The 12,916-nt window shown below is 46.1% G+C and overlaps 1 protein-coding gene across 1 annotated transcript in view; it reads right to left on the minus strand.

The window, feature by feature from the left end:
- The window catches only part of GDPD5 (glycerophosphodiester phosphodiesterase domain containing 5), a 168,276-nt gene that overhangs the window by 43,661 nt on the left and 111,699 nt on the right, over positions 1-12,916 (minus strand). Inside the window, exon 3 of the mRNA XM_081910244.1 lies at positions 4,239-4,342. Within this exon, the coding sequence (XP_081766370.1) occupies positions 4,239-4,342 (104 nt within the window). The remainder of the gene's footprint in view (positions 1-4,238; positions 4,343-12,916) is intronic.

Below are 12,916 nucleotides of genomic sequence, written 5' to 3' on the forward strand. Positions count from 1 at the left end.
ATAGACACTTAAACTTTAAGATAAGCTACTGCAGAGAGATGACACAGAGTCACCCATAGAACCAAGTTTGGGGATTTTCTTAACAAACTAGTTTGGGTCGGGGGATGGTCTGCACCTAAAGATCTGTACACAGAATCTGGCGACCATCCAGGTCGTCTTATGATCTTTGCCTAACAGGAAAAGGTCAAATTTTTGCTTTTCCGGGAGGCCAGCGAGCCTCATCAGCAGGGGATCAATGGTCTCACTCTGTGCCTCTTCATAAAAGGGACATCTAAAGAACAAGTGCTCTGGGCTTCTAATCCCCCCCAATGAAAAAGCGCAAAGTCTCTGAGCTTCAGAGACTTTTTTTAAAGGATCCTTCCAGGACCGGCTAGAGCAGAGCCGAGATTCTGGCGAGATTCTGGCGAGTGTAAAAGCCCTTCTTGTATTTTTGGATTTGAGAAAGAACAGATATGCTTCTGGTGCGGCTATATCTCTCTCGATTTCTCCAATTCTCCATGACGGAAGTGCCATCTGCTTAAAAATGCCATTATTACATGTTTTCATTATTTGTATTTATCTCCCTTCTTTCCTTCTAAAGAAGCCCAGGTCGAAAAGCACCTCGGTGAGAAAACGGAGCAATGAAAAATAAGAATAAAAACATTTTTTGAACATTTGAAAATGATTAAAACCATCTGACAACGCATGTCTTGCACGTACTGCACGGTGGTCCGTTCTGCACTCGCCACACCCATTAATGGAACGCAACCCTTCCCTCTTTCCCAGGGCTGGCCAAGACACAGCGAGGGTCTCGGCTGGGGAAGAAAAAGGGTCTCCCACAGTAAACCAAAGTCATATTGGCAAAAGCCCCAGAACGGAGAGGTTCCCTGAAGTGGGATTACAGCAGTCAGTTCTGGATCCTGGCAAGAGCTCAGGAAAGGAAATTCCACAATCGAGAGCCAGCCACTAAGAATACTTCCTTAAAGAATTTGGCAGAAGCAGGCGCGACGCAAGCTATTAAAAAAACAACACAGGATGTCAGATCCTATGCAAGATGCCCAGGGCCGGATTGAGATTTGATGAGGCCCTAAGCTACTGGAGGTAATGGGGCCCTTTATAAGTCCAGCTGAGGACGCGGGTGGCGCTGTGGGTTAAACCACAGAGCCCAGGGCTTGCCAATCAGAAGGTCGGCGGTTCGAATCCCCGCGACGGGGTGAGCTCCCGTTGCTCGGTCCCTGCTCCTGCCAACCTAGCAGTTCGAAAGCACGGCAAAGTGCAAGTAGATAAATAGATACCACTCCAGCGGGAAGGTACACGGCATTTCCATGCGCTGCTCTGGTTAGCCAGAAGCGGCTTAGTCATGCTGGCCACATGACCCGGAAGCTGTACGCCGGCTCCCTCGGCCAATAAAGCGAGATGAGCGCCGCAACCCCAGAGTCGGTCACGACTGGACCTAATGGTCAGGGGTCCCTTTACCTTTACCTTTTATATGTCCAGCTGTCCTTTGTCAACAACAAATTGTCGCTGCTTTTTGTGCTGAATATATGCTATATGGTAATTTATGGGCCTCATAGGTATCTCAAGCCATTTGCACATGACAAAAAATAAAATTATGAAAAATGTACTTTGTTTTCCAGATTTGTTGGGGCTGCAGCTCACTCGAAATGCCCATGGGAACCAACAAGTTCTGTTTGGGGCAAATGCCAGATAAGCGGACCAAATACATGCTTTCCGCTTGTGAGGCCTATCCCTCATACACCAACGCATCTCCCAGGAGAACTGGCAACAGCCTGACGTGCTCCTGACCAAAGTCCACGTGATCCACCTCACATCATTGGCTCCTGACAGAAGATCATTCGCATCATTATACTATTGGGAGCGCCAGCCTCCAAACCGCTGTGTTTACAGCTGGCTCAAACAGAAGCCAACAGCCTGATGGAAATCAGAACCAGTGAAGGCGGTGAAGGTCCAGTGCGAGTGCCTGAAGGCAGTTGGAGGATTGATGGCGGCTAACAGATTGAGGTTGAATCCTGACAAGACAGAAGTACTGTTTCTGGGGGACAGGGAGCAGGTGGGTGTGGGGGACTCCCTGGTGCTGAATGAGGTAACTGTGCCCCTGAAGGACCAGGTGCGCAGCCTGGGAGTCATTTTGGACTCACAGCTATCTATGGAAGCGCAGATCAATTCTGTATCCAGGGCACCTGTCTACCAGCTCCATCTGGTACGCAGGATGAGACTCTATCTGCTCGCGGACTGTCTCGCCAGAGTGGTGCATGCTCTAGTTATCTCCCGCTTGGACTACTGCAATGCACTCCACGTGGGGCTACCTTTGAAGGTGACTCAGAAACTGCAATTAATCCAGAATGCGGCAGCTAGACTGGTGACTGGGAGCGGCCGCCGGGACCACATAACATCAGTTCTGAGAGATCTGCATTGGCTCCCAGTACGTTTCCAAGCACAATTCAAAGTGTTCATGTTGACCTTTAAAGCTCGGAGGTGTGCAGTTTGCCATATTTGTCCAGGCCGAGTGGGAAAGTGAGGATGCTTTTAGGCACGGGGTTGTGGAATCGGGGAACTGGTACCTTTTTCCGAGCACAATTCAAAGTGTTGGTGCTGACATTGAAAGCCCTAAACAGCCTTGGCCCAGTATATCTGAAGGAGCATCTCCACCCCCACCGTTCAGCCCGGACACTGAGATCCAGCTCCGAGAGCCTTCTGGCGATTCCCTCATTGCGAGAAGTGAGGCTACAGGGAGCCTTCTCGGTAGTGGCGCCCGCCCTGTGGAACGCCCTCCCATCAGATGTCAAAGAGATAAACAACTACCTGACATTCAGTAGACATCTGAAGGCAGCCCTGTTCAGGGAAGTCTTTAATATTTAACGCTGTACTGTTTTTAACACTTGATTGGGAGCCGCCCAGAGTGGCTGGGGAAACTCAGCCAGATGGGCGGGGTATAAATCATAAATTATATTAATAATAATAATAATAATAATAATAATAATAATGAAAATAAGTGTGCAGCTGGAAATGCTGGCAGCATTAAGATAAATTCAACAGTGTAAAAAAAGTTTTGATGGATGTGATAATGGAATACTGAATAGTATAGTTTCGGAAAAATATGTGAGGATTTATGATATGGAGAATGAACCATGGAAAGAGAAGATATCTTCTCTTCACTGATCTCTTAAGAATGTAAAATGAGGATTTTAAATTGTACAACAGAAAAATTAATAAATATATTATACAACCAGCAGGTCACCAGGTGAGGTCTTTTGGTGGTGTTGGTTCAGTTGACGCTGATCCCGTAACAGGACCTTTTTAGTGGTGGTTCCCCAGTTAGGGAATGCCCTCCCTAGGGAGGTGAACTGGTATCCGGTAGGTCGGTCTTTAGAACATGAGGCTCTTAACCTCAGGGCCATAGGTTTGCGTCCCACATTGGGCGAAAGATTCCTGCATTACAGAGGGCTGGACTAAATGACCTTCGTGGTTCCTTTCGACTCCACAGTTCTATGATTCTATGGTTGTTAACCTCCAGGAGAAATTGGGGGAAGTTTCTGTGGACCCAGACATTCAGTGGCTGAGGAATCCTTTTCCAGGAAACCCTAAAATCCTTGGATGGAGGAATGTTTTTTAACCTTTAGGGTGTTTTAACTGTAACTTGTGTTAGATGTTTTTAATTGAAGTTGGGGTTGTTTTTTTTAAAAAAAAATAATGTTTCCTTTGTACAGTGGTATCTCGGGTTAAGTACTTAATTTGTTCCGGAGGTCCGTTCTTAACCTGAAACTGTTCTTAACCTGAAACACCACTTTAGCTAATGGGGCCTCCCGCTGCCGCCACAAAATTTCTGTTCTCATCCTGAAGCAAAGTTCTTAACCCGAGGTAATATTTCTGGGTTAGCGGAATCTGTCACCTGAAGCGTATGTAACCCGAGGTACCATTGTAAATGCTTTAAATGGTACAACATATGTTTGCCGCCCTGGGGAAGAAGGGTGGGATATAAATTCCATGAATAAACGAAAATGTAATGCAACGAGTCTGGGGAAAAGGGGGGGTGGACTAGATGGCCCGTGGGGTCCCTTTCAATGCTACAATTTTTTGGTTCTGTGAAAGAGAAATCTCTCTCCCATCAGTTATTACCTGGAGACGAACCTGGGACTTTCTGCACACAGGACACCTGCTCCCCCCACTTAGCCCGGGTCCCGCTCCCAACCTCCCCCCGTAAAGGTAAGAGGTAAAACATGCTCCCTTTCCCTACTCACCAGTTGATCTCATTGTAGTCGTTGTGCGCTTCCCACCAGAAGTAAAACCAGATCAGGGTCAGGAAGAAAGAGAAGGTGAGGATTAAGAACCAGAGGCGCTCCCACTGCGGAGGCAAAAAGAAGAGAAGAAATGCTGGAGGCTGGCTGGGCTAGTAAAGGGTGTTAAGGTGCCATCCAAAAAAAGAAAAAAAGACAAAAGAGAGCAGGTATTTGCATAAAATCTGCATGGGGTGATTTATACTGATATCAGCCAGTCAGTCAGTTTTATTGCACGTAGCCAAAGGCTGCCGCAATGCACACAGAATCATTCAACAATTAAAAGAAAACACAGCGGTACCTCAGGTTAAGTACTTAATTCGTTCCGGAGGTCCGTACTTAACCTGAAACTGTTCTTAACCTGAAGCACCACTTTAGCTAATGGGGCCTTCCTCTGCTGCCGCGCCAGCGGAGCACGATTTCTGTTCTCATCCTGAAGCAAAGTTCTTAATCTGAAGCACTATTTCTGGGTTAGTGGAGTCTGTAACCTGAAGCGTATGTAACCTGAAGCGTATGTAACCTGAGGTACCACTGTATACCGGATCGATAAAAAAACTTAAAACATGTATATTATCAAGACATTACCTCTAAACAGAGCTATAAAAGTACCTTAATATACAAGTTAAAACATTAAACAATAAAATTTATAAGCTAAAATTATCACATGGCCACTAATATATTAAGAAATAATGTTAATTAATACAATGTGCAATTATATTTGGAGTTTGGTGATAAAGATAAAATATAGTTTGATGTAGATAGGGTCCAATAAAGTCATCTCCTTGGGCTGATTTATACTGATATATGCAAATCCAGAAATAATGGCATTCTCTCTCTCTCTGCACAAACAAACATGTTAACCTCTCACCATCTTGAGGAAGGTTGAACTCAGTCTGTGTCCAGGGAACGACAACACCCCCTATCGTCCATTCTCGCTTCTCTGGAATTTATTTATTTTTCTGGCAAACCCTTCTGCCCATCTGTGCCTCCAAAAAAAGCCACAGTGCTGCCACCATCTTGCCAAACAATGGGAGGATGACATAGGCTATGAAATTAACCCCACTCAAGCTTGCAAAAATATATCATTTGCCCGATAATAAGTGTTGGAAATGCAAAGAAAATGAAGGTACATTCTTTCACCTTTGGTGGACGTGCCCAAGGATTAAGGCTTTCTGGGAGATGATCTATAATGAAATGAAAAAGGTATTTAAATATACCTTCCTGAAGAAACCAGAGGCCTTTCTCCTGGGCATGGTCGGCCAATTGGTGCCAAAGAAGGACAGAACTTTCTTTATGTATGCAACAACACCAGCAAGAATTCTCATCGCAAAGTATTGGAAGACACAAGATCTACCCACCTTGGAAGAATGGCAGATGAAAGTGATAGACTATATTGAATTGGCGGAAATGACTGGCAGAATCCGAGACCAGGGAGAAGAGTTGGTGGAAGAAGATTGGAATAAATTTAAAGACTATTTGCAGAAACATTGTAAAATTAATGAATGTTAAAATGATGTAGGATTGAAATGAGACGGCTTTAGCAACAAAGTTAAAAGAATATGTAAAAATGGATTGATAATTAGATGAAAATATGAAGCTCAATATGTTAAGATATAAAATTAAGATAAAAACAAAGAGGATTTGCTGAATTAACCATATGAACTGGAATACAAAAAAGGGAGGCATGAGGAGGTCAGGAAAATAAGTAAATGAAATATAAGACATGAAAAGATTGATCTGTTTTTAATTGTTCTTTATTTTTCATCTATTTTTATGTATTTTGTATTTTTTAATTTGAATTTTTGTATCTTTTTTATTTCTATTTTTTCTCTTTTTTTATTCTGTAACCTTTTTCTGTCTATAAAATCTTAATAAATATCTTTAAAAAACAAAAACAAAATGTGGTCTAAACCCCCCTTTAAATCCATATCAACAAAAAGAAAAGAACTCTCTAAAAAACTCACCTACAGGTGGTACCTAACCCCAAGAAAACTAGTGCTAATACGCCCAGGAACCTCAACAAAATGCTGGAGAGGGCGCACCTCCACAGGGACATACCTCCACATGTGGTGGGAGTGCCCCAAAATCCAACTACAGTGGTACCTCGGGTTACATACGCTTCAGGTTACGTAAGCTTCAGGTAACAGACGCCGCTAACCCAGAAATAGTACGTCGGGTTAAGAACTTTGCTTCAGGGTGAGAACAGAAATTGCACGGCGGCAGCAGGAGGCCACATTAGTTAAAGTGGTACCTCAGGTTAAGAACAGTTGCAGGTTAAGAACGGACCTCCAGAACAAATTAAGTTCTTAACCCGAGGTACCACTGTAGTTGCTTCGGAAGAAAGAACAGCACAAGCAAACAAGATTCTGGGCCACAGAGTGTCCTGAGGCCGCTAGGTTTAGATATCTGGATTGCTGCTGTTGCCAATTGCCAGTGTTTGGTTTTATAAAACTTCCTGTTTTGTCGTTTCTGACAATACTTGAATAAGCCCCCAAGAAGCATTCCATGCCTATGCGATGTAAATTCTACAGGCAGGTTTGTGTATTAGGTTTCTGTTCAGGATAAGAACAGAAATCGTGCTCCGGCGGCGCAGTGGCAGTGGGAAGCCCCATTAGCTAAAGTGGTGCTTCAGGTTAAGAACAGTTTCAGGTTAAGAACGGACCTCCAGAACGAATTAAGTATGTAACCAGAGGTACCACTGTATTCTGGACAACAACCATACAATAAATAAATAAAATAACCAAGCAAGTATTAGAAATCACCCCAGAATTGACCTTAATAAACATCTTCCTAGACAATAATGCCAACTTACACCACAAAGAACTCATAACCCACCTACTTTCAGCAGCCAGAAACATCATAACCAGACACTGGAGAGACCTGTCAGGAGTGAGCATGGACCAATGGTACCAAATAGTATGGGAAACAGCCCTACTAGAAAAATTAACCTATAAACTGAAACTGACACGGGGACAAATAAAAGAAGACACCTTCACTCCGGTATGGCTCCCCTTTATCACACACGCAGCCCAACAAGACAACAACAAAACCCCCACAACAGCATACAAATCAATATGGCTAACCTGATCCAAAACACCCACCCACCCCACTCACACATGAAAACAAAGACCACCACCTTGCCCAACACCACGGCTTGCCCCTTTGCCAGCCTGGGCAAGGTGCGTGGAAATCCTGGGCTGCCTAGACGACAAGACAAGATCTCAGCCTTGCTGATGTGGTCCAAGGGAAACCAGAGCAAGAAGGAGGTGTGTACAAGGCGGCATCCAACCGAGTTTGGGTGTAATCTTCGATACCTCCCTCTCCATGGAGGCGCAGATTACAGCTATAACAAAGGCGGCATCTTTTGGTCTCCGCCAAGCTAAGCAGTTGGCTCCTTACCTCTCTCGCCCTGACCTAGCCACTGTGACTCACGCGTTGGTCACCTCCAGACTGGATTATTGTAACTTGCTCTACGTGGGGCTGCCCTTGAGACTGACCCAGAAACTCCAGCAGGTGCAGAATGCCGCGGCGAGACTCTTTATGGGGTCTTCGCTGCAGGATCACATTCACCCGGTGCTCTACCAGCTGCACTGGCTCCCAGTGGAGTACAGGATCAGTTTTAAGGTATACGGCCCAGGACCCTCATACCTACGGGACCGCCTCTCCTGGTGTGTCCCACGGAGGACCTTACAGTCTTCAAACAAAAACATTTTGGAGGTCCCAGGCCACAGGGAGGTTAGGCTGGCCTCAACCAGAGCCAAGGCTTTTTTGGCCGTGGCCCCGATCTGGTGGAACACTCTGTCACAAGAGACTAGGGCCCTGCGGGACTTGACATCTTTCCGCAGGGACTGCAAGACAGAGCTGTTCCACCAGGCCTTTGGTCAGGGCGCAGCCTGACCTCCTCCTCTGGCAATCTGCACAGAATTTTGCTTAATGGTTGATTTTAATTAATTTTTATAATGAAAGGTTTTTGTAATGTTGGATTATTTTGATTGTTGTTAGCCGCCCCGAGCCCAGCTAAGGCTGGGGAGGGTGGGGTATAAATAAAATTTATTATTATTATTATTATTATCTGGATTTGGGTAGGGTTGACTCCTTAGCCTTTTCTCCTCACGGAGATATCCCACAAGGCAGCGGAGGTTTAGGATCAGAGTTTTCCTTCTCCTGGATAAGACACCTACGTTGACAAGCCCCACCTGCCCCTGGAGACTTTTATCACATGTGGTGGACTTGTGATAAAGTTAAGAACTTTTGGGAGTTCATTTACGATGAACTCAAGAAAATATTTAAATACACCTTTCCCCCCAAAACCAGAAGCCTTTTTGTTGGGTTTGATGGGGAAGGAAATTAAGAAAGCGGATGCCACAGCAGCGGCAAGAAACATGCTTGCCCAAAACTGGAAATTGCAAGAAATTCCTACTATTGTGGAGTGGCAGACGAAAACGATGAGTTACGCGGAGGAAGTAACTCACAGGAATGACAGGAAGAATTTGGGATCAGGACAATCAGAGGTTTCGAGAAAGTTGGAGTAAATTTATGGTGTAGATAAAGGACAATTGTAAAACTCTAAAAAGACTGGCAGGATTGAAATGGCTCCTACAATGTATGATAGATATAAAGTTAAATAGTAGAACACGCGACGTAAGAAAATAAGGGATACCCGCTGAAGGGATGGAGGGAAGTCGCAAGCTAAAAGTATTTATGTGATTTAATGTATTGTATTGTAAAAGTATGTATAAGGAAAATAATAAAAAGTTATTTTATTTTTTTTAAAGGACAAGCCCCACCTGTCCCTCACTTCCCTCTACAGCACGTGCAGAAATCGCCTTCTTGACCATTGGACCCACTCTTTTGGTCTCAAGCCTATCTTTGCATCTTCCCACTCTTGGTCTCGACTCTATCTTTAGCCAGTTTAGCCAGACAGTCAAAGTCAGGGGTCAGCAAACTTACCGGTATCTCCAGCGCGATTGCGCGGCGGGCCAGAGGCCGGGGAGAGCGTGCCCATACGCGTGCGCAAACGGTATTTATGGCGCACTTCCGGGTCAGAGGAGCACCAAAAATAGCTTGTGCGCATGAGCAAGTGTTATTTGCGCATGCACAAGTGTTATTTCCGGTGCACATCTGGGTTGGAAGAGCACCGGAAATAGATTGCACGGATGTGCACCGGCCTCCTCCGACCCAGATGTGGGCCGCAAATAATGATTGCACATGCAAAGTTACACTTGTGCATGTGCAAATAACGCTTGCGCATGCACACAAGCTATTTCCGGTGCTCCTCCGACCCAGAAGTGGGCAGCCATGCAGCGCAGCGTCGGTAAGAGCAGGTGGCAGGGGTCACCATGGGCCGGATAAACGAGTCCCTCAGGCCTTATCTGGCCCGCGGACCTTAGTTTGGGGACCCCTGGTCTAAGCCATTTCCTGGGGTGTGGCCGCTGTCGCCTGGTGACAGCTTCTAGGAGCCACATGTGAGAGTTGAGTGCAGGTAAAGGTAAAGGGACCCCTGACCATTAGGTCCAGTCATGGCCGACTCTAGGGTTGGGGCGCTCATCTTGCTTTATTGGCTGAGGGAGCCGGCGTACAGCTTCCAGTTCATGTGGCAAGCATGACTAAGCCGCTTCTGGCGAACCAGAGCAGCGCACGGAAAAGCTGTTTACCTTCCCGCTGGAGCGGTACCTATTTATCTACTTGCACTCTGACATGCTTTCAAACTGCTAGGTTGGCAGGAGCAGGGACCGAGCAACGGGAGCTCACCCCCTCGCAGGGATTCGAACCGCCAACCTTCTGATCGGCAAGTCCTAGGCTCTGTGGTTTAACCCACAGCGCCACCCGTGTCCCAGTAGGACCCTGAGTGTAGGGTGTGGACCAAAGGTGAATAAAAGACCACAGAAGGACATGTGTGTCCCCACCAGAGGTGCTACCCTAACACAACATACACCCTCTCTCGATACAGTATATAAAATCAGAGATAACCTTGAGCTTCATTCAAAACAAGGGTGACAGCAATTTCGATAAATAAACCAAGTAAGTTTTTTTGTGTGTTTTTTTAAAAGGAGCTCATTAGCGGTTTTTTTGCATTTAACAAGCCAGCATCTCATTTGGCTTTCCTGACCTCTGGGGGCTACTATGTCATCCGTCTCCTGCTTCAGCTGCTGTGATGGAAAGGGGTTGGGCTACTCTGCCAATCTGTGCCTTCCCCCACGACATTTTATGTATCTCCCATGTCATGCAACGTCCCAGTGAGACGTAGTTTCATAAAAAGCGGACAAGATTAATGAGAGAAATGATATATGTGTGTCAGAGGCATAGCTATGGCAGAGGCCCCCGGCTAAAATTTATTCCGCGCAACTTTAAATTAGAGAGCCATATCTCTGAAGCCAATGTAACAGCAACAGTTTTACGGCCAGAATAAATGTTCCAACTCAATACAGTTCCGGTTACTACATCTCAAAAAAAATGTTACAGCGTTAGTCCAGCTTTTACTTCATTAAAATGCCTTACCAAACTGTCCACAGGGCTTAGCAGAATAGATTAACAGTGAATTTACAAACCCGGTGCATCCGAAAGCCGGCAGCAAACGGAAAACATTTGACCTCAACACAGAGCCCAAAACTATAAATTAGGAGAGGTGCTTTGTTGCTTGAATAGCAGCCCTGAAAGTTACCGTATTTTTCGCCCTATAGGACGCACCGGCCCATAGGACGCACCTAGTTTTTTTGGGGGGGGGAAACAAGGGGGGGATTTATTTTTCCCCCAGGTTTGCGCAGCCATCCCCAAGCTAGATGTGGGAGACGGAGCGCTCCGTCTCCCTATTCTGCCTTCAGGGACAGCCTCTCTAGCCTCCGTGGGGCAGCGGCTTGCCCTGCTGTCCCCCGAGTTTGTGGGGCTGGCGGGGGGGAATAGCCTCCAGATCGGGTCGGGGAATAGCGGGGTGGCGGCGCTGCACCTCCCCGCTGTCCCCCGAGCTTTTGGGCTTCTGGCAGGCTGCTGCCCGCAAGCCTTGCGAACCCGCTGGACCTCCCGCCGGGCTTGCAAGACTTGCGGATAGCTTCCTGAAAGCCTGCATTCACCCCATAGGACGCACACACATTTCCCCTTCATTTTGGAAAAATACGGTAATATTGACTTATCTTCACAACGGCCCTGTGTGGAAGACTAAGAAGGTTCCAATTTGCCCAAGCAGAAATTTCAGCCCCAAATCACATACAGTATCCAATATCCTTTTCGCCATGGCACACTGGAATTCTGAAATTGCTTTCCACACACATATTACTGTAAAGGTCAGGCACAGATTTCCTAAGCACGATCTCTGCAATAGAATACGCAGATATTGATACAACTGCCGTTTAATGCTATTCTTCTATTGATTGCCTAATCTCATTGACATTTCAATGAAATCAATCAGCCTGCCAAATTCTGGCTTTTAAAAGGGGAAAGGGACAACACACAAACCCAGTGAAGGAAGGGGGTGTGGTGAGCCCCTAAGACTATTACTGAATGTTACCTCAGGAGCTGGATTTGTTAAAGGGGTGGGTACCTGAAGGAAAGTGCCACCTCAGAAAGGAACCAAACTAAAGAGCCGAAACCTCTGTGAAACAAATTAAATTAAACTAGCATATCAATTCTGAGGTAACCTGAGTGTTCTCCACTTGTATTTTACTACAATGAACGCTTGGGTTGCGAACGTGATCCGTGCAGGATGCACGTTCGCAACCCGCAGTGGCGCATCTGCGCCCATGCGGGTTGCGATTCAGTGCTTCCGCGCATGCGCAAAGTGCGATTTAGTACTTCTGCGCATGCATGACCACCAAAACCCGGAAGTAACCCATTCCAGTACTTCCAGGTTTTGGTGGTCCGTAACCCGAAAAAACGCAACATGAAGCGTCTGTAACCCAAGGTATGAGTGTACCTTGTTTTAAAAACTAATTGTTACTGTTTATTTGAAGAACGCCAGCTTGAGGCTCCAACTTATCGGTTATCCCCCCCACAAAGATTCCCCACGAGATTCTCTGGGGTAGTTAGCATTTGTTTTAAGGGCTGTTCAGTGAGATGGGGGCAATATATGTAAGAGAGAGAAGGCAAGTCGGCACGAGCGGTAACTGAGGCGTCGGGCTTGTCGCAGGTGCCAGGGGTGCAGTTCTTGGTGGCCTCCTTTACCACTGACTTAGGTGCTGACAGACACGGCTGATTGATAATAATAATAATAATAATAATAATAATAATAATAATAATAATAATACATTTATTATTTGTACCCCGCCCATCTGGCTGGGTTTCCCCAGCCACTCTTGGCAGCTTCCAACAACGACCAAAAATACACTAAAATGTCACACATTAAAAACTTCCCTGAACAGGGTGGCCTTCAGATGTCTTCTAAAAGTCTGGTAGTTGTTTTTCTCTTTGATATCTGGTGGGAGGGTGCTCCACAGGGCAGGCGCCACCACCAAGAAGGCCCTCTGCCTGGTTCCCTGTAACTTTGCTTCTCGCAATGAGGGAACCACCAGAAGGCCCTCAGAGCTGGACCTCAGGTATACTGGACCGAGGCCATTTAGGGTTTTCAAGTTCAGCACCAACACTTTGAATTGCGCTCGGAAACATACTGGGAGCCAGTGTAGGTCTTTCAAGACCGGTGTTATATGGTCTCG

The sequence above is a fragment of the Podarcis melisellensis genome, assembly GCF_964234715.1.
Source record: "Podarcis melisellensis genome assembly, chromosome: 4".
NCBI lineage: Eukaryota > Metazoa > Chordata > Lepidosauria > Squamata > Lacertidae > Podarcis > Podarcis melisellensis.